At 41.0% G+C, this 22,551-nt stretch overlaps 1 protein-coding gene across 2 annotated transcripts in view; it reads left to right on the top strand.

The window, feature by feature from the left end:
• The first annotated feature begins 4,563 nt into the window (after positions 1 to 4,563).
• ITFG2 (integrin alpha FG-GAP repeat containing 2) overlaps positions 4,564 to 22,551 on the top strand; it is a 106,754-nt gene continuing 88,766 nt past the window's right edge. For both annotated transcript variants that reach the window (XM_063134409.1, XM_063134408.1), the window contains exon 1: positions 4,564 to 4,688. In XM_063134409.1, coding sequence (XP_062990479.1) covers positions 4,593 to 4,688 — 96 coding nt within the window. In that variant the 5' untranslated portion in view covers positions 4,564 to 4,592. The remainder of the gene's footprint in view (positions 4,689 to 22,551) is intronic.

Raw genomic sequence — 22,551 nt, 5'->3', positions numbered from 1 at the left:
CTAATCTGTGCTCCAGGGAGACAGCACACCTGGCGAGTCCATGGGTCTTCACGACATACTTGGGTTTCAATCCCACGCAGCAGGGAGTCTCCCACAACGACTACTCTTCTCGTCTTCTTGGTGGACCTACCTTCTGCTTCTTGGTCACTGTTGCACGGTGTCTCCTGTACTTCTTCCTCTGCAAACTGTCCTTCAGTCTCATTCTCCAGAAGCTGAAAGCGGTTGCTTAACTCTAATGGTTCCACCGGTGCAGAATGCCTTCTAATTCTTCTGCTCCTAACTGTCACTCTTTTCCAGGGAGTTTTCTCTTCATTGGCTTTCCTCCCCTCAGCATACTCCACTTCTGCTTCAGCTGGCTGTTGTTCTTCAATCTCATGTGCTTCTTGTTGCTGTTGCAGTTCCACCGTTCGGTCTAAGAACTCCTCGACTTCTCTTATTCCTTGGAGGGTGGACACTCGCCGCTCAAGTCCTCTCACTTTTTCTTCCAAAAGTGCCACCAGCTTGCACTTGTTGCAGGTATACGCCATGTTGAGCTCAGGCAGAAACACGAACATTGCACACCCTTTGCAGGTCACCACCTCTAGGGACTCCTTTCCATCCATATTGTCGATTTCTGCTTTGGTTTTTTCCCCTTTTTGATTATAGTGGAATTGTCTTTGCTTTGTTGTGTCCTCTCTGAAGGTACACAACTATATGAATATGTGTTAAGGGAAAGTAAGATCCTTTGGTTTTTTGTTTTTTTTTTGTGGTGGTGGTTTTGTGGGTTTTTTTCCTCTTTATGTTCTTCTTTGTTTTTCCCACCTCTTTTTTTATTATTATTATTTTATTTTTATTTTTTTAAAGGCCTCCCCCTTGACCTGTGTCCTCTCTGAAGGTACACAACTATATGAATATGTCTTAAGGGAAAGTAAGATCTTTTGGTGGTTTTTTTTTTTTTTTTTTGGTGGTGGTGGTTTTGTGGGTTTTTTCTCTCTTTATGTTTTTCTTTGTTTTTCCCACCTCTCTCTCTCTCTCTCTCTTTTTTAGAGGCCTCCCCCTTGGCCTCCCCTGCCGAACTCCCCCTGTCAAACTCCTGTTTGCTCTTCCTGTTCGCTCGCTCCCTTGGAATCTGGCTTACTTTTATAGCTCCTACTTGAGCTGGGCCAGCTGCTCTTCCCTGCTTCTGCTCAGCTCCAAGTCAGGAACCAGGACTTGGTTTTTTAGGATTTTTTTAGGATTTTAGGAAAAAAATAGGATTTTTAAACAGAGAAATGCATAACACCTACAATTTTCATAACTTTTACTAACTATCCCCCTTCCGTAGCACAGTTTGTCTTATCTCATCTGTCTTTTTAGTCCATTGCCCGTGTTGCCCTCTGTTGCCCTTGTATCACTCTATGAGCACAGTGCAGGAACCCCTACATGCATGCCACCATGACAGATCTTTATGGATTGTATTGTTTGCAAATGTAGTAGTCTGACAATGGAACCACTTTATGTCCCAGACATGCTACATCAGTGGTTCCCAAAGTCTATGGTACCGCCCCCTTGGGGGCAGTGGGATTGCTTAGGGGGCGTTAAGAGGCAAGGGGCATCAGTTCGAAGTGGTCTTTTCTGAGAAGCGCCTCTCCAGAAGGTCTTAAAACCTAGGGACATTTTTATGGGAAAAGGTAGTTTGGTCCTAAGCCATATAGGGGAAGAATCCACACATGTATTAATACCATTTAAGAAAAGTCCTTTTAACAGTGAATTGAAATGTTTCAAAAGCACCAAAATGCTAATGAAGAGACATACCCTGCGTGGTGTGCCCCGCCCCGCCAGCTGCAAAACAGAGGTGTTAGCTCTCTTTTCCCTCCCTCCCTCGGCAAGCCTGAGACAGGTGCTTCCCATTTAAAGGGGCCAATTGAGCTACAGAATGACATTGAGCTGAAGCCAAAGTTTAAGAAATCGTACCAGGAGTTTTGGTTACAGAAGGAAATTTCTGATCACTGTCCTGCGCTATGGAGAGTGGTTCAGAAGCTCATGGTTGCATTTCCAACATCATATTTGGTGGAATGTGGTTTTAGTGTGGTCTGCCTACTTCTCTCCAAGCAAAGAAATTGACTCCCGATTACTAAACGTGGTGATTTAAGACTCATGTTAAGTGACTTTAAACCAGACATTGGGAAATTGGTATCGCAGAGCGGTAAAGCAGCAGTTTCTGCAGCTGAAACTCTCCCCACGGCCTGAGTTCGATCCCAGCGGAAGCTGGTTTCAGGCAGCTGGCTCAGGTCAACTCAGCCTTCCATCCTCCCGAGGTCAGTAAAATGAGTACCCAGTTAGCTGGGGGAAAGGTAATCACGGCCGGGGAAGGCAACAGCAAACCATCCCACTATAAGGCCTGCCAAGAAAACATCAGCGAAAGAGTCAGTAATGACTCCAAGAGTCAGTAATGACTCAGTGCTTGCATGAGTGGTTCCTTTCCTTCCATCACTTCATCAAGCCCATCCATCACATTAAGAATTTACAGAATAGTGAGGTACTCTATCTACCTTAGTTACTAAATGTGATATCTAATATTCTTGCTAAATGACTATCAGACTTTAAAAGATGATATCACTGGATCAAGTTAATCAATTATGTTTAATTGAATGAACTAAAAAAATGTAATTGGATTTTGAATACATATTCAATTAATTGTTACCGTTTTGAATTTTATTGTTATTATCTTCCTTAGTGGGTTGTTGAAAACTGCTATTCTGAATAATGATTTTTATAGTGTAGGGCAGGGGGCACTGGGCATGAGTTTGTGGAACCAAGGGGGAGGTTACCTGAAAAAGTTTGAGAACCACTGTGCTACATGATACCATGTCCTGCAAATGCAACAGAAAACCATTCGGTCACCTTGTCCATCTACTTTCCTCTTTGTCTGTCAACGGTAATAAATATGTTGACAATGGTGCCACCACAACGTCCACAGCTGAAGATATTCTTAGTATTTTTTTATGCATTTTGGTGTAGATGAGAAATCGTTTCCTTGACTTTCCTTTCTTGCAGGCACAATTCTGATGCATGCCCACCTGTATCCCTATACAAGACCTTGCTCTCTTACTTACAACAGCGCTGCGTTCCTCCCCAGATATGGTTGTGTATGCATTTAAATCTGTGTGTATTCCACAGTCATAGGAATTCCTTTGTTGTGGTATATCCTCACACAAAAACACCTTCCAGTCTTTGCAGTCTATCTCCAATGGTACCCGGACTACCTGATAACATGCAGCTGCAATACAAAGGAGAATGTGTCCACGCTGCATTGATTGTTTTCTATTTTTCATTTAATCAACTATAATTACTTCTTTTGTTTTGAAAATTATAATACCAGGTAGCCAATGTAGACCAGTACCAACAATATCAGTGTTCAAGGGTATCAGCAGAAAGTCTTTGTTAAGAGCAAGATTTGTATCTAGGAAATTATAGAATACATCTACATTGCCTAAGACAATACTTTCATATATGTGTGTTGGGCAGAGTAGGATTTTATCCTTTAATTGGTACGGACAAATGAAATTGCAAATAGCTTCATCAATAACTTCATCTAACCCAATTCTGTCCTGTTTCCCTAGAGGCAAGTACTTTTCAATGGATCCCTATGGGCAAGTATGGTTTCTCTATGGAGAATTCTGTACTATTGTTTTCTATGGGCAAGTGGTTTGCATTGGATCCCTCTGCACAAGTATGGTTTCTCTATGGAGAATTCTGTCCCATTGTTTTCTACGGGCAAGCAGTTTGCATTGGATCCTTATGGGCAAGTATGGTTTCTCTATGGAGAATTCTGTCCTATGATTCCCTAGAGGCAAGCACTTTGCAATGGATCGCTATGGGCAAGTATGGTTTCTCTATAGAGAATTCTGTCCTATGTTTCCCTAGAGGCAAATGGTTTGCATTGGATCCCTATGGGCAAGTATGGTTTCTCTATGGAGAATTCTGTCATATTGTTTTCTATGGGCAAGGGGTTTGCATGGGATCCCTATGGGCAAGTACGGTTTCTCTATAGAGAATTCTGTCCTATGTTTCCCTATGGGCAAATGGTTTGCATTGGATCCCTATGGGCATGTATGATTTCTCTATGGAGAATTCTGTTCTATGATTCCCTAGAGGCAAGCACTTTGCATTGGATCCCTCTGCGCAAGTATGGTTTCTCTATGGAGAATTCTGTCCCATTGTTTTCTACGGGCAAGCGATTTGCACTGGATCCCTATGGGCATGTATGGTTTCTCTATGGAGAATTCTGTCCTATGATTCCCTAGGCAAGCGCTTTTCAATGGATCCCTATGAGCAAGTATGGTTTCCCTATGGGCAAGTACTGTCATTTGTTTTAAACCCCTCTAAAGACACTCTAAAATGGCAGCTCTCCTTTCAGTTTCGGGAGACACAAACCTGTTGTTGTTTTTTAAAGAAAAAAGCCGGGGAGTTTTATCTCCAAATATGCAATTTTGACTCCTGCTTTTTTCATACCTCTATGCACGTTTCCTCCCCAATGGCGCTTCGTTATTACATCACGCTGCCATAGAGATCTAGAGCGGCTGTGCGACACTGGCGCCTGGCCGGGCAATGCGGAATCGCTCGGTGGGATCATGCGGTCCGTCAACTACGTGCAGCGCGTGGCGCTGGAGTTCAGCGGGAGCGTCTTCCCGCGCGCCATCTGCTTAGGAGATGCGGACAACGACACGGTATGGCCGTGACCCAGCGCCGCCGCTCCCCCTCCCCCCGTTGCTTCCACGCCGATGATATCGATCGATCGGTCTACATTTACAGGACTACGGGCGCCACAATCCATGGCGACCGTGTTAGCTACGGGGCGCCGAAGCAGACATCCCCGGTCGTGCTCGGTCACGCCAGCCGCGGGCACTGGGCGGCAAACGGGCGGCATCGCGCCTTTAGGGTATGGCGGGGCGGCGGCGTGGTGTCTGGAGTTCTTGTTTTTCGCCCCGCGGTGTGTTCAGGACGCGGGCGGGGGAGGCCGGGCAAAACTGGCATCCGGGAGTTGCCGCTCCTAAATCTTGCGGGGAAGTGAAATGGAGCCTGTCGTTAAACTTGCTGCCGCCCTTCAAGTTCCCCGTTGACCGCATTTGCGTGTCCCTCCCGGGCAGACGTGGGCACTGCCGGTGGAAGCATGGGGAAACGGGGGCTCCCGGGTGCCCGGCCCATTCCGGAAGCCTAACCCGCCCTCAGTGGCGCCTTCCTCGCTCTCAAGGCTGGGTTCGGGTTGGGGCGTTGCAGAGTCATCCTGGGGCTGCTTCTTAAAGAACAATCCCGAATGCCTTCGATAGGGTGGCATCCAAAGAAGCTGCGGTGGGCAATAGCCGGTTCCACCAAGTCCAAAAGGTAGTAAAGCCAAGAGCTCGTTCTGTGTGTGAGAGCGAGCGCGCACACACGTGTTAAATCTACACCTCACGTTTTAAACAAAATCCCATTATCCCTTGTGTGGATTTATGACTCCGGTATTTTGGATAACATGGAATAAAAAATGGAAAATAACACTAGAAAAACGTCAGAATGTGTAATGTACCCCAACAGTTACCATTGTATTTCTATACCAATAAAAAGTGCTAGTGTTATTTTGTGCTTACTTTCTCCCTTCCCTTGAGAATATTCCCTTGAGAATATCAACAAAACAAAATAAATCATGAAAGAGAAAAAAATACATATACAGAAATATCATTTTTCATCAGGTATACCATTAAAAAAAATTGCATTATTGAAGGTGAGCATTTATCCCTCCAACGTGATAATATAATACAATATTTGCCAGGTATAAGTAAAGGCATCCCACGTAAAACACAGAATTCAAGGTACAATAATAATCTTAAGTGTGTTGACTTTACCCCACAAACTCAACCTTAATGGTGCCTATCTATATCTCTTTGTTAACCACCCAGAGAACTTCAGCTATGGGGTGGTATATAAATGTAATAAATAAAATATCTCAAGCAATCTCACCAATCAGCTTATTCAAATTTATTTTAATCATCTTTGGGAATGAGTATTCCCAGATAAGTAATAAAATTAGGGGACCATCAAAATTGACCATTAGCCAACATGCTAGGAAATAGGCTATCTCCAATCGGCATCAATTCAGACTTTGACCAATTAATTGAATTATCGGACAGATCACTAAAAGTATTAATAACATCAGAAGTGCCACGCTGGATCAGACCAAGGGTCCATCTAGTCCAGTACTCTGTTCACACAGTGGCCAACCAGCCATTGGCCAGGGATGAACAAGCAGAACATGGTGCTACAGCACCCTCCCACCCATGTTCCCCAGCAAAACAGGCTTACTGCCTTGAATACTAGAGATAGCACACAACCATCAGGGCTAGTAGCCATTGATAGCCTTTGCCTCCAGGAATTTATCTAACCCCCTTTTAAAGCCATCCAAATTGGTGACCATCACTACATCTTGTGGTAGTGAGTTCCATAATTTTACTATGTGCTGTGTGAAGAAGTACTTCCTTTTATTTGTCCTGGATCTCTGACCAATCAGCTTCATGGGATGACCCTGGGTTCTAGTATTTTGAGAGAGGGAGAAAAATGTCTCCCTATCCACATTCTCCATACCATGAATAATTTTGTACACCTCTATCATGTCTCCCCATAGCCTCCTTTTTTCCAAGCTAAACAATCCCAGTTCATGTAACCTTCCCTCATAGGGGAGATGCTCCAGCCCCTTAATAATTTTAGTTGCCCTTTTCTGCACTTTTTCCAGCTCTATAATATCCTTTTTTAGGTGTGACCAGAACTGTACACAGTATTCTAAGTGTGGTCGCACCATAGATTTGTATAAGGGCAGTATGATACTGGCCATTTTATTCTCAATTCATTTTCTTGTAATGCCTAACATGGAGTTTGCCTTTACAGCGGCCATACACTGGGTGGATATTTTCATTGAGCTGTCCACCACAATCCCAAGATCTCTTTCTTGTTCGGTCACTGCCAGCTCAGAGCCCATTAGGTTATACTTGAAGTTGGGGTTTTTTCCCCAACGTGCATCACCTTACACTTGCTTACATTATTATTATTATTTATTTATATAGCACCATCAATTTACATTGAACCGCATCTGCCATTTGGATGCCCACTGTCCCAGCTTGAAGAGATCCCTTTGGAGTTCTTCACAATCCCTTTGTGTTTTAACAATCTTAAATAATTTGGTGTCGTCAGCAAACTTGCCCACTTCACTGTGCACTCCTAATTCCAGATCATTTATGAACAAGTTGAAAAGAATTGGTCCCAATCCCAATCCCTGTGGGACCCCACTATTTACTTCCCTCCATCGGGAGAATTGTCCATTTATTCCTACTCTCTGCTTTCTGTTCTTTAACCAGTTACTGATCCATAAGAGGACCTCTCTTATTCCATGTCTACTAAGTTTATTCAGGAGTCTTTGGTGGGGGACTTGATCAAAAACCTTTTGGAAATCCAAGTAAACAATGTCCACCGGATCACCCCTGTCTACATGTTTGTTGACACTTTCAAAGAATTCTAGTAGATTAGTGAGACAGGACTTGCCTTTGCAGGAGGCATGTTGATTCTTCTTCAGCAGGACCTATCCTTTTATATGCTTACTAATTGTGTCTTTAATAATGCTTTCAACCAATTTACCTGGAACAGATGTCAAGCTAACTGGCCTGTAATTTCCTGGATCCCCCCCGGATCCCTTTTTGAAAATTGGTGTTACATTGGCCATCTTCCAGTCCTCTGGTACAGAGGCTGAGCTTAGGGATATGTTGCATATTTTTGTGAGGAGGGCCGCAATTTCATATTTGAGTTCTTTGAGAACTCTAGGATGGATGCCATCTGAGCCTGGTACTTTATTTGCTTTCAATTTGTCCATAAGGGTGAGAACATCTTTTGTCACCACTATTTGCCGCAGTTCCTCAGACTCCCTTCCAGAAAACATAAGTTCAGGCACAGGCATCTGTCCTGTATCCTCTGCAGTGAACACTTAGGGCGTTCCTAGACGAGGCCTTAGCGCGCCTTGAGAGCCGGTTTCCCTGCTGTGCTTCCACATGACGCACAGGGGAATCCGGCTCCAGGCCGCACTGAAGCCTCCTCTAACGCGCCATAAGCGAAGTCGTTTATGGCGCGCCTTTTCCGCAGCTCCGGCCTGAGGCCAGAGCTGCGGAATGTCTAGAGACTTCCGTGGCTTTTTGCGGCTACTCGCTTACGAGTAGCCGCAAAAAGTCGCGGACTGGCCACAGCGCTGAGTGCTGTGCCCATCAGCCGGGGGGGGGGGGGTAGATCCGGGGGGGGGGAGAAGGGAGCACAGACGACACAGAACACACACACACACGGAGGGAGAAGGAGCAGATGACATAGGACACACACACACACACACGGAGGGAGAAGAAGCACAGACGACACAGAACACACACACACACACGGAGGGAGAAGGAGCAGATGACACGGGACACACACACACACGGAGGGAGAAGAAGCAGATGACACGGGACACACACACACGGAGGGAGAAGAAGCAGATGACACAGGACACACACACACACACATGGAGGGAGAAGAAGCACAGACGACACAGAACACACACACACACACGGAGGGAGAAGGAGCAGATGACACAGGACACACACACACACGGAGGGAGAAGAAGCACAGACGACACAGAACACACACACACACACATGGAGGGAGAAGGAGCAGATGACACGGGACACACACACAGGAGGGAGAAGAAGCACAGACAACACAGAACACACACACACGGAGGGAGAAGGAGGAGAGACGACACACGGGACACGGAGGGAGAGAAAGATCAGGAAGGGATCAGGAGCGGATGGGGGGGGTTAACTAAAAAAAAAACCTTACCATCTCCGCAGTCTTCGGGCCGCACGTGGCCCCTTTAAACTTAAAAAAAATGGCGGACGCTGCAGGGATCCCGACGTCCCTGCGCATCCCGTGTCTGGAAGCCCGGGCAGCGTGCACTAACATCAGCGCGCCATCGCCCTGCCTCCCTGCCGGCTCTAGCAAAGCCCTTAGTCCTCCGTAAGCTCCATTGTCATCCAACGGTCCAACTGCTTCCCTAGCTGGTTTACTGCTTCTGATATATTTAAAGAATTTTCTATTGTTGGACTTTATATTATTAGTGATGTGCTCTTCAAAATGCTTTTTTGCATTTCTTATTGTTTGCTTGCAACTCCTTTGTGCCAGCTTGTGCTCCCTTTTATTTTCCTCACTTGGGCAAGACTTACAATTTTTGATGGAAGCCCTCTTTTCTACAATAGCTTCTTTGAAGCTGCTTGTTAACCATGCTGGTGACCTCTTGGACTTGGTGCTATCTTTCCTAACCTGTGGAATACATTTTAGTTGAGCTTCTATTATTGTGCTTTTGAGTAAGCTCCATGCATTTTCCAAGGATTTAACCCTCTTGATTCCCCATTTCAACTTTTCATTGGTTCTCTCATTTTAGAGATGTTTCCTCTTTTGAAGTAGAGTGTGAATGTGTTGGATTTCCTTGAATCTGATAGCACTGTGATCACTGTTACCGATTGGTTCAACAATATTTACATCTGGTATTAGGTCCTGGGCTGCACCTCTTAGGATTAAATCCAGGGTTGCCTCCTCTCTGGTCAGTTCCATAACCAACAGTTCCAGGGCACAGTCTTTCAGGACATCAAGAAATTTAACCTCTTTGTCATGACTGGAATATGAATTTGTCCAGTCTATGTGAGGATAAATGAAGTCACCCATTATTACAACACTTCCTCGTTTGGAGGCTTCCCTGATTTCATTCTCCATCTCAAGGTCACTCTGAGCATTTTGGTCTGGGGGAGGATAGCACATTCCTAGCACTACATTAGTTTTGGGGCCCTGCATTAATCAGTTTCATCAAAGCAGGAATAGATGCCCGGAGTTTAGAAATAAACAATAAAAGATCAACAACAGTAAAAGATTATCTACTATTCTAATTGTACAAGCCAGGGTTTCCAAACATAGATCAAATATCAATGAGGAAAGAGGATATCCTTGCCTAGTACCTCGCCCAAGCATAAAAAAGGCAGACAACCAACCATTGGTGAATGAGGGCTTACTTGAAGTAGGTCTACTTTTGCTGCAACCTGAGGGATGTTTCGGGAGATTCTTTGGGTATAAATCCAAAACATCCTCAACCCCACCTCTAGCTTTCAATATTAACAGTAGACTATATTGTAAGGCTATCTTATGGCTTTTTCAGTCTCAGCAAAGTGAACCTGCAGTATAGGAGGATTATCACTAGGCAGGCTTATTTTGAAAGGTTAAAAAAAAAATATTATTACCTAAAATATAACGAGACTTAAAAATAGGAGCTCCTTTTTTAGTGGTTGATGTTGTGTTTATGGTTGCAGTCTCCTCATTTGTCCTTCCTGGGAAACCAGCCAGCTTATCAGTCTTTTACAGGAATGCAGCCATCTGCAATGATCCTGGTTGCTGAGCAGCGAAAAGTTAACTCACAGAAGTTCAAGATGCCAAGTTGTCACAGTCCAGATAGCAGAGAGGTAAAATAAAACAAACAACAACAACAAAACCCACAAATGTGTAGTTTCAGCCTCAATAGTTCTTAAAAATGTTTAAACCCTGTAGTTTTTATCATGCCCTATTTTATTTATTTATTTATTGCATTTTTATACCGCCCAATAGCTGAAGCTCCCTGGGCGGTTCACAAAAACTAAAACCATTCAAAGTATAAAACAAACAGTATAAAAACATGATATAAAATACATGTTAAAAAGTGATTAAAAACATACCACACATGATTAAAACATCCTTAAAACATTCTAAAATTTCACTGGATAGGCCTGCCGGAATAGATCAGCCTTTATTGCTTTTTTAAACTCTAAAAGACTGTCAAGTTGACGAATCTTCTCCGGCAGGCCATTCCACAATCTGGGGGCAGTAGAAGAAAAGGTCCATTGCATAACAGTTGTTAATCTAGTTTTTGCTAGCTGAAGTAGATTCTTCCCAGAGGACCTGAGTGTGCGGGGCGGATTGTATGGGAGAAGGCGATCCCGCAGGTAGCCTGGACCCAAACCATGTAGGTCTTTAAAGGTAATAACCAACACTTTGTACTTCGCCTGGAAACTAATCAGCAGCCAGTGAAGAGATTTTAAAACTGGTGTAATGTGGTCACCTCTAGGTGTACCAGTGACCAGCCTGGCTGTTATATTTTGGACTAATTGAAGTTTCCGGACTAGGCACAGAGGTAGCTCCATGTAGAGCGCATTGCAGAAGTCAAGCCTTGAAGTTACCAGTGCGTGCACTACCATCTTTAGGTCCTCCAACTCTAGGAAGGGGCGCAGCTGGCATATCAGCTGAAGCTGATAGTAGGCACTCCTGGCTGTCGCATCTATCTGTGCTGTCATTTGGAGCGATGGATCCAGATGGATCCCTACCCAGACTTATAATATAATCCTATATATGGCTACTCAAAAGTCTCACTGAGTTTAGTACGGCTTACTCCCACATAAGTAAGTATAGGATTGCAGCCTTAGTTACATGCTGTCTTGGCTGGTTTGCATTTCCAGTCCAAAGTCCACTATACAAAACATCCCTCCATCTGCAGCAAAATTTATTGCTCTTTTGTTCCTACAAAATGTCAAATAAAAAATTCCAAGTCAAACTAGAAGCTGGACTCTGTGTGTCATTTTAGGTTTTTAGACAGGGAATCCACTTACCCTAACCAAAAAAAATCCCACCTAACCTCACACAAGACAAAAAATCCATGAATGTTCACCCTGGGCAAAAATCAACGGAACCCACTCATACACGCACACATACACGCCCCCCCCCCCAAACACCCCCATTGCTACAGCCAGCTACTTATAACCTTCTGCAACTCTACCACATCATTCCCTTATCGCCCCCCTTCTACAAAGCCCCAGTCGCCCTCTTGGTGTTTGGAATAAAGGGAGATCTGTTATGCTCTGCATAGGTGTGGCACTACCTTTTCTTTAAACACACTTCTGATAATGTGGGTCTTGTGTAAGTATAGGGGAGCTGGATCAATCCATCATTTGTGCAGTATGAAGGAGCAGTGTCCTGACATCCCTGTACTGTTTGCTCAGGGTATCATGGAGCTTCCAGGGTATCAAAACAGCCCAGGGAAGTGTGCATGACACTTGAAAACAACAGGAGGGGAGGGGGGGCACCACTGCCGTTATGGGATACTTGCATGAGGTTGGTGCCCCCCCCCCTGCTTATTTTGTAGAACCAGGTTAGGTGGTCACAACATGTGGCATCATATTCTCTAAGTTATCTGTGTGCTTTGTGAAGAAATATGTCTTTTGATTGTCCTGAAGCTAACACCATTCAACTTATTCGATGACTCTGGGTTCTAATATCCTCTTTCTCCATACTATGCATAACTTTTTGAACTTTGGCCATGTCCACCTTCACTTTTTTTCTAAACTATAAAGCCCCTTTCATCAAATCATAGAATAGTAGAGTTGGAAGGGGCCTCTAAGGCCACCTAGTCCAACCCCCTGCTTAATGCAGGAATCCACCTTAAAGTTTCCCTGACAGATAGCTGCCCAGCTGCATCTTGAATGCCTCTAGTGTGGGGGAGCATACTACTTCCCTCAGTAATTGGTTCCATTGTCATACTGCTCTATAAGTCAGGACATTTTTCCTGATGTCCAGATGGAATCTGGCTTCCTGTAACTTGAGGCCATTATTCCATGACCTACACTCTGGAATGATTGGGAAGAGATCGTGGCCCTCCTTTGTGTGACAACCTTTCAAGTATTTTAAGGGTGCTATCATGTCTCCCCTCAATCTTCAACATTTTCAATGAACTCTGTCCCCAAAATTTCTTTTTGGGGTCATTCACTGCTAGTTTAGATCTGAAGTGATGGGATTTTTTATTCTTGATGCATCCCTTTACACTGATTTACCAATTTATTGTTTGTTCAGTGATATTAAAGATATCTTTTTGAAGCTCTTTACAATCTTTGTTTTTCCACCAATAATTTGGTGTTATTTGCAAATATCTGATATCTCACATCTAATTCCAGATCATTTATGAATAAGTTTTCTGACATCTCACCATTGTGAGAACTGTCAAATTATTCCTACTCTCTGCCTCCTGTACTTTAATTAGTTACCAGTCCGTAAAAAGCTCTAGCCTGTTATCCCCAGTACTTAATTTTTTTTCCATGGAAATTTTGCATTTCGTAAGTTTATTAATAACTATGGATGGATCCCAATTGCAAATACATGCTTGCAGTTTCAAAGTAACTGATATTTTTCAAGACATTATCCCCTGCAAGTATGTGAGACAGAGAATACATATATGTCTGAGTGTGAAATTGAACTAATAGGTAATGACAGTGAAACTGACCCTAACAACATTGGTGGAAGAGAATTGGACTCAGTTGAAATAGATGAGTGGTTGTTAGCGTATCATGCACAGTTCTTTGCATGGTTAAAATTTATTTGTACCTTTGTTTTTTTCTTAAATTTAAACAGTGTAAGAGAACTATATGCTATTGTCTTTCAGTTTTTACAAGTATTCCATTAAAATTTTCTATACAATATAATGTTTAAATCACAATAAGTGTGCTTTAATTTCCCCCTTCAAACATGTCATTTGTATTAGGGCAAAAAATTAACATGGTATACTTTTTAATTTTGTTTACCAAATACAAGTCAAATATGCTAAATTCTGTCACTCTCTGGAGCAGGGAAGGACAAGTTGTGGCTTTCCAGACATTTTGGCCAATATCTCCCATAATCCTTCGCCATTGGCTATGTGGTGTAGATCAAAACATTTGGAGGGCCGCAACTGCTTAGGTCATCAGAACATTTTCTGATGGAAACTGCAAAAAAATTACCCAATGCGAATTGCTCTAATTGATATAGTACTGTACTTTGCATAGGATCCCCCCCCAGTGAATTTTCCCATTTAACGTTTTCTAGAAAATCCACATCGCTGCTTATCTCATCACTGCTAGGTTAACTCAGGGGCCTTTGGTGAAGGACCATCAAAAGCTTCTTGAAAGTTTAAGTAAGCAATGTCTACCGGATCACTCCTATCCACTTGCTTTTTGGGTTGATGTTTTCATACTATCGTATTTTCCGGCGTATAAGACTGGGCGTATAAGACGATCCCCAACTTTTGAGAAGATTTTTCTGGGTTAAAAAGTAGTCTTATACGCCAGAAAATACAGTATCTAACTTTTTTCTTTGTGTAAATATTAGTCATAAAATTAAGCTGTGTTGGTATTTTGCGGCTAATTTCCCTATTAAATCAATCACAGTCTAGAATCTACTGTGTGTATTCCACACATCAGCTAAAGATCCTAGTGTTTCAGTGCTCATTGTATGATTGAGGACCTGTGAAATCCATTCCAATAACATGATGGACCATTGTCTGTGGTACTACTATGTGTGTGGAGGAGAAACTTGATGCTGTTCCATCACATACGTTAAAATCCTGGATTTTTCCATAGTTTTACTATCCCTTATCCTTGTGGGAGAGTGAAATAAATGGAGTCAAAAGGAATCACGAATTTCCTTCTTCAGGCAGTGAATTTATTTTATTTATTTATTTTATTACATTTATATACCGCCCCACAGCCGAAGCTCTCTGGGCGGTTTACAACAATTAAGAATAGTAAACATTTAAAATATACAAAAATTAAAAAAAACATAAAAACAGTATAAAAACAACAGTATCCATTTAAAAACAACAATTCTGGGGTCATTAAAAACAAACTTAACATTGTTAAATGCTGTTAAAAATGCCTGGGAGAAGAGAGAAGTCTTGACCTGGCGCCGAAAAGATAACAAAGTTGGCGCCAGGCGAGCCTCATCGGGAAGATCATTCCACAGTCGGGGGGCCAACCACTGAGAAGACCCTCTCCCTTGTTGCCATCCTCCGATCTTCCCACTCTAGTCCTTTCAGTTACATAGTCCATGGGGCCACAGTCTGAAAAGGGGTGATGATTAACGTGGCAGCCTTTTCTTTTTCTTTTGATAGCCCTAGTAAAATTATTTGTCATGATGGCTGTTAGAAATAAGTAACTTTCACAGAAAAAGCACACTTATGTGAAAAAACCTAGCTGAAAATACTTAATACTTTTGCAAGGACTATAAGTTTGACTGGATCTTTTCCAGTCAGTTTGAACCCTCTTCAAGCATAATTGGACAGCAGGTGTCAAGACTGTGGCCCCAAATAACTATTATGTATTTTGGCACTTTTTCATAATTCATGTGGGGGGTGGGGGGGTCTGTGAGAAAGCTATTTGTTACCTATGATCATCATGGCTAATAATTTTACTAGCGCTATAGGAGATCAGAAAAAGGATATGTTGGCTCCAGATGATAAAGATCACTCGTTTTATCCCATGGACCATTTATTTATTTATTTACAATATTTATATACCACTCCCCATTGAAAATTTCGGAGCGGTGTACAAGATAAAATAAAATAAAAACAGAATAAAACACTTTAAAATAGATTTTAAAAGAAGCAAAATTTACAGTAAATTGTGGCTAGTCATTAAGGAAAGGCTTCCTGGAATAAAGATGTTTTCAGGAGGCACCAAAAGGAATACAAAGTTGGCTCCTGCCTGACCTCCAGAGGCAGGTAATTCCATAGGAGGGGGGCCGCCACACTGAAGGCTCTTCCCCTGGTGGACTCCAATCGGAGGATGGGTCTATGTGGAACCACCAGGAGCATGCCCTGGGTTGACCTCAGTGACCGGGCAGGTTGGTAGGGGAGAAGGTGCTCTCAGGTATCCTGGTCCCAAGTTGAGCTTTGTACACAAGTACAAGAACCTTAAACCTGGCCCGGTAGCAAATAGGCAGCCAGTGCAGTTCCCTCAGCAAAGGAGTTACATGCTGGAAAGGGGTAGCTACAGACAACAGCTGAGCTGCAGCATTCTGGACTACCATCTTTATGTTTCCCATTGGGGCTAGGTCGATGTTTCCAAGCCTGGAAACAGGCTTGCTTGGCAACTGTTCGTTTACTGTTACTTGTGGATTCAAATGGCCCTGGGAGAATCAAACCTGAACGTTTATTATCAAGATACTTACTTAAAATTAGCTACTTATGAACTATGTCCATATCTGCCCATGTTGCCAGTGTTTCTTTATTGACCCTGTTCCTGTGTCCTAACACCTAACTTGACACACAAGGTTTTCTTGGCATGGAGGTAGAGTGATGGGAAATGATCTTTCTGTTCAAATGCTACTGTAGGAATTTTAATTTACTACTGTAGCTACAAGAGGAGTCCTAATAATCTCACCATATAGAGGAAACACTTGGTTTGCGTGTAGCTGCTTGTCTCTTGAATTGAATGGTACAAACTCTTGTAAAATGAATCACAGAAATTTTATTAAAAATATATAAGAATTACACACACACACACACACACAGAGGAATATAGAAAGAAAGAAAGAAAGATTAAATGATAGCCTTAAAAACTTCTTTAAGCTTGGTCATTTTTTTTTATTTTTTATTTATTTAAGGATTTTTATGCCGCCATTCAGCCAAAAAAGGCTCTCACGGCGGCTTACAAAAGTATTTCTTGACAGTCCCTGCCCACAGGGTTACAATCTAAAAGACATGACACAAAAGGAAAGGGGATTGGGAGGGAGGAGGAGGAGGGTTCTTGTTCTTGCTAGTGGTGATAATCTCTGTCTCCTGGATTTCCATATATCAAAAGTGACCCCACTACTTAGAGTTGTTTTAAAAAAATTATTAAATAAATAATTCACAAATTATAAATGTTCTATTACAAAAACCCTCAACTTGAATTAATCTCAGTTTGGTCATTGTGTGAATTAAGGCTTCTTATTAGTGGTTATTCCTATGTGATTCCAACCTAGTTTCTATTGAGATCTCCTGAATTCTACCTATGTTACTTTTTAAAATTTGACCCCAATCACAAGACTGGCATTTATTTATTTATTTATTTATTACACTTATTTATTACACTCCCATAGCCAGGGCTCTCTGGGCGGTTTACAGAAATTCTAAAATTGAGATAAAAAACAAGTATACAAAATTTAAAACTCTAAAACACAGAACATACACACATAAAGCATTAAAAACCGATTAAAAACTAAACATGTGGGTAATTAGGATGTGCCGCCATATGCCTGGGCAAAGAGGAAAAGTCTTAACCTGTTTCTCTGTTCTTATACTTTGCTAGTTCTTCTTTTGTAACTTTCCAAATTCCAGCGCACTTAAGTTAAACCAACCAATTGACCAAACTTTTCTATAGCTATTACAACCATTAAACCATGCTATATTCAATAGCACTTTGAATAGAGTCACTTTGGGTAGAGTCTAAAAGGTGCACCCCCAAGAGATGTTTTGGTGAAATTTTTAAGCTATTACAAGAAAGAGCAATTGATGAAGGAATTAAGAGCATTGGGTGAGCTGAAGTTCCAAGGAGCAACAGTGCAGGTCTTTAATGATCTGTGCCAACAGACTTTGGAATGGAGACGCAGTGTCAAGGTCATAACGGAGGAATTGAAAAAGAAGAGAATTCTTTATGCATGGGGATATCCGATTTTTCTGCGTTTCTCATACAACGGGGAAAATCACAGGGTTTTCTCCGCCCAGCAAGGCATGGAGCTTCTTGAGAGCTTAGGTTTGGGTCCTCAAAGAGATGCTGGTGGCGGTGCAAAAAGCGATGATGAAGAAGAAAGAGGAGCAGTTGGGGGGGTGTAGATGGTAATATAGCGATGATAAGAAATATATTAATTAGTTCCTGCTGGCTCTGGGTTCCTGGCTTCTTCCCCCCCCCAAAGGGTAAAAAAAAAATGGCGGAAGTATTAGACTTCCGGGTATATATTGGGGGGAAAAGTGATGGGAGGGAAGGGGGAAGTGGGGTGGGAGGGAAGGGTATGTTTGAGGTGTTGTATGTATATGTGTGTATGTTATGTTTTCAACACGATCGGGATCGAATAGAAGATCAGAGAGCTGAATATGGATAAGAAGTTAAGAATCTCAACGCTCAATGTCAAAGGTCTGGGGGCAGTCGTAAAAAGGAGAAGGATTGAACAATTGTTAAATAAGGATGGTTCTGACATGATATTTCTGCAAGAGACTCATCAAATTAATGAGAAAAAGAACGTTATTCGATTGAGATGGCCAGTCTATTATGAAGTATCGTTGGGGACGTCAAAAAAAAAGGGAGTGGCCATTTTGATTTCAAAAAGAACTGGGTTTATGATGGAGGATATTAAAAAAGATGAGAATGGGAGATATCTCATGATTAAAGGTAAACTGGAGGGGGAAAAATATACTTTGATTAATATGTATGCACCAAACAATAAACAAAAAGGATTTTATGAGGAGGTATTAAGAGAGATGGAAGAATTCAAGGAGGGGTATGTAATTATGGTGGGAGACTTTAACATGGTTATGGACAATAGAGTAGATAGGTCAAATCCCTCTGAGGTAGAAAAGAGAAACAATGTTACTATTTTAAGCAAATTAATTAAAGAGAAGGATTTTGTTGATTCTTGGAGAGTTCTCAGAGGGGCGGACCCAGGATTCACGTTTTATTCTTCAGTCCATCATTCATACTCCAGAATTGATCATATTTTTGTATCTAGAGATTTTGTAACCAAGACATGTAGAATGGAATTAGGGACAATCAAGGTATCGGATCATGCACTGGTAAGCTTAGTTTTTGCAGTTAGTAAGGAATATAAAGAAGCATTAAGGTGGAGATTGAATACTAAGATATTTAAGAATGACAAAGTAATTGAGAAAATGCAGAAGGAATTGTCAGAAACATGGGAAATAAATGAGAAGGGGGGAACAAGAACTGCAGTGGTTTGGGATACCATGAAGGCTGTGTTTAGGGGGAACTGTGTTAGGGAAATGTGTAAATTAAAAAGACAACAAGAGGCAAGGCAAGTTACTCTAGAAAAAGAGATAATAAAGCTGGAAAAAGAATATTGGCAAACTAAGAATAAACATAAATTAATGGAATTAATGGCACAAAAAAGGAATTAGAAAATATTAACTTAGAAGAGGTTCAGAGGAATTTAATTTATATGAAAAGGGAATATTTTCAAAATAGTAACAGGAATTCGAAGATGCTTGCCAAACTCACACAGAAAGAAAAAGCCAAAAATGGGATAGGGTTAGTAAAAAATAAGCAGGGTAATGATTGTCATTTGATGAAGGATAAAATAAAAAAATTTCAAGATTTTTTTGAAGAGTTATACAAGAAAAGAGATACCCAAATGAAGAGGACGGAGGAATATGTGGATAATTTTTTGAAGAAAGGATTAGAAAAAGAGCATAAGGAAATAATGGATAATAATATATCGCAAAATGAAATAGAGGAGGTTATAGATCAGCTTAAAGCAGGGAAATCACCAGGGGCAGATGGTTTAGGACCAGAGTTTTACAAAAAATTTAAAACCTTAATAGTGCCAAAGTTGCTGAAATTATATAATGCAATAATGGAGGGGGAGAGGATCCCAGAGTCATGGGAGCATTCTATAATAATTTTAATTCCGAAACCAGATAAGGATCTGACTCTCCCCGATTCATATAGACCAATTTCACTAATAAACCAAGATGTAAAAAATTTTTCAGGCATTTTGGCTAAAAGGTTAAATAAATGTATAGCTAAATATGTAGGGGAAGACCAATGTGGTTTTATAGCAGGTAGACAGATGCACACATTAATAGGTAGAGTTTTGAGTGTAATACAGGGGACAAAAAAATCAAGGATTAAGGCGGGTATTTTAGCGTTAGATATTTTTAAGGCTTTTGATTGTGTGAGCTGGCAAACTTTAAAGTTGGTTATAAATAATATGGGATTTGGTACTAAATTTAGAACAATAATAGAACAGTTATACTCTAAAAGCACAGCCGTAGTGGTAGTAAATGATGGAATAACGGACAAGATACGACTAGCCAGAGGGACAAGACAAGGATGCCCACTCTCGCCAGTCCTGTTTGTATTGTTGATGGAATTGTTGGCAAACGCAATAAGAGAGGATGGAGAGATAGAGGGGATAGGCAGTAGTAATAAAATAAAACTGAACATGTTTGCAGATGATACATTGATGACTATTAGAGGTCCTTTAGGTAAAATGGAAAGAATTAAACAGCAGTTGAATGATTTTGAGGAAGTTACGGGGTTAAGGATAAACTGGGCAAAATCGGATTTGATGTTATTCAACTATACTAAAAAGGAAGAAAGGGAGTGGGAAGGGAAGGCTTCAGTTTTGAAAAGTAAAGAAAAAATTAAATATTTGGGTGTTAAGATTACAAAAAATTTAGAAGATTTGGGAAATGAGAATTTAAATGGATTGAAAAAAGAAATAGAGGAAGAGTTAAAGAAGTATAAGAAACTGAATCTTTCCTGGTTTGGCAGAATAGCTTTAATAAAGATGAAAATTTTACCTAAGATTAATTTTTTCTTTAGAATGTTACCAATAAGAATTTCAGAGATAGAATTAAAAAGATGGCAGAATCTTATAAATAATTGCTGCAATGAAGGGAAGAGATCAAGGATTAATAAAAGTAAATGGTATTTAAGCCAAAAGAGAGGCGGATTGGGTCTCCCAAACCTTGAGTACTACTATCTAGCTAATAGGTTAAGACATGTTGTTGAAGCAATTATAGGGGTAGGGGATTTGAAATGGATGGAGGAAAATACGCTAGGGAATATTGAGTTGAAATTGCAAAATGTGTTTTTTAAGCAAAAAGGGAAGGGTAAATGGCTTAATGATTTAGATAACCAATTTCTGAAGTTCCATTGGGAACTTTGGAATAATTATAAAAAGGAATTGTTTTCAAGTAATTCCCCCTTAACACCGGTGATAATGTTAAAGAAATTTCCTGAAAATTTAAAGAAGAGGTTAAGCAAAGTTTTAAAAGAAATAAATAAAATGAAATTAGGAGAGTGGTTAAGGGGGATGAATACAAGAGAGAGGTTGGAAGAAGTTTTGAGAGATTTGGAATTAACGTGGTTAAATTATTTTCAATTAGAACAATGGACTAAAAATTGGGTAAGAGAAAATGGAGAATGTAAAGAGAGGACGAAATTTGAGGAACTAATTGAACAAAAAGAAATAGATAAGGGACAAAATATAGGGATAAAGGGGTTAGTGAGTCAAATATATAATATATTAGTTGAGAAAGGAGGGCTGGATAGTGCTGGGAAAATGGTTTGGGAGACTGATTTGAAGATACAAATAGGACAACAGAGGTGGGATGGACTATGGAGACAGAGAGTGTTGAGAAATATGTCAGTAAGAATAAAGGAGAATTACTATAAACTTGTATGGAGGTGGTATTTAACTCCGGTTAGATTAAATAAGATTAATTATTAATTAACCCGGTGCCTGTTTACACTTCCCTGTGCCTGTTTGCATTCTCCTTCCCTCTTTATTGTTTACTACAACTTATTAGATTGTAAGCCTATGCGGCAGGGTCTTGCTATTTACTGTGTTATCTGTACAGCACCATGTACATTGATGGTGCTATATAAATAAATAAATAATAATAATAATAATAATAATTAATAAACAGCTTTCAGCAGATTGTTGGAGGGGTTGTGGAGAAAAGGGAACGTATTTACATATGTGGTGGGATTGTATACATGTGTAAAAGTTATGGAAGATGGTGTTTTATGAGATTGAACAGATTGTGGGATTTAAAGTAGAAGTTACACCAAGGATTGCATTACTCTCACTGCATGATGATCTTAAATGTAATAAAGAAATGAAAGAATTGATAACGAACCTGCTGACAGCTGCGAGGTTGATAGTAACTAGGAATTGGAAAATTACAGGAGATTATTGTATTGAAGAATGGTATAAAGAAGTGTGGGACATTGCTATAAACGATAAATTGACATGTAATATAAAAATGAAAAGAGGCATAGTAAAAACGAATGATTTTGAGAGTATATGGAAAAAGTTCCTGGAGTTTGTATTTTCTAAAGGAAGGGGGGATCCACCAACAGATGAAACTATGAGTTTTTGGAAACAAGAATGAGATCCCGAGGTGGGGGGAGCACTGTTATGTTTATTATATTATGTTTAATAGGTTAACATTGAATATATGATAGTAAGGTATTATAATATCTTGTATTAAGTGATTTTGATTTGTGTTTGTTGTTTCAATAATAAAAATATTAAAAAAAAAAAGACCCCAGCAATTTTCTGACACCCCACTAATTCCATTGTGCAAGCCCCCACTGCTTGCATAATGGTGATTTAGCACTTCTGGGGCAATCCGAAATGAGTAGAAATGCGGAGCTTACATAAGGCAGCTCTGCCGACCTGCCTCCTTCCAGAAACGAGCATTCTACTTCGTGGTCTCTGTGCATCACACATATGGGCTCTGCGCCTGTGTGAAGCCCCACTTCAGGAAATTTCCATAGCTAAGAGCCATTTTGGGTGGGAACCCTCCCGTCTCCACTGCGCATGTGCAGGAGGGTTCCCACCCAGATTCCCCAGTTCTTCTTCGACCGTCTTTGTGACTGCCTCGTCAGGAACTTTCTCCGTTTAAAACACAACAAAATAGCTAAGACTTACCTCATTCTCTTG

The sequence above is a fragment of the Elgaria multicarinata genome, chromosome 9, assembly GCF_023053635.1.
Source record: "Elgaria multicarinata webbii isolate HBS135686 ecotype San Diego chromosome 9, rElgMul1.1.pri, whole genome shotgun sequence".
Classification (NCBI taxonomy): Eukaryota; Metazoa; Chordata; class Lepidosauria; order Squamata; family Anguidae; genus Elgaria; species Elgaria multicarinata.
The sequence above is the reverse complement of the archived record's forward strand: the minus strand, read 5'-3'. Positions and strand labels throughout refer to the sequence as shown.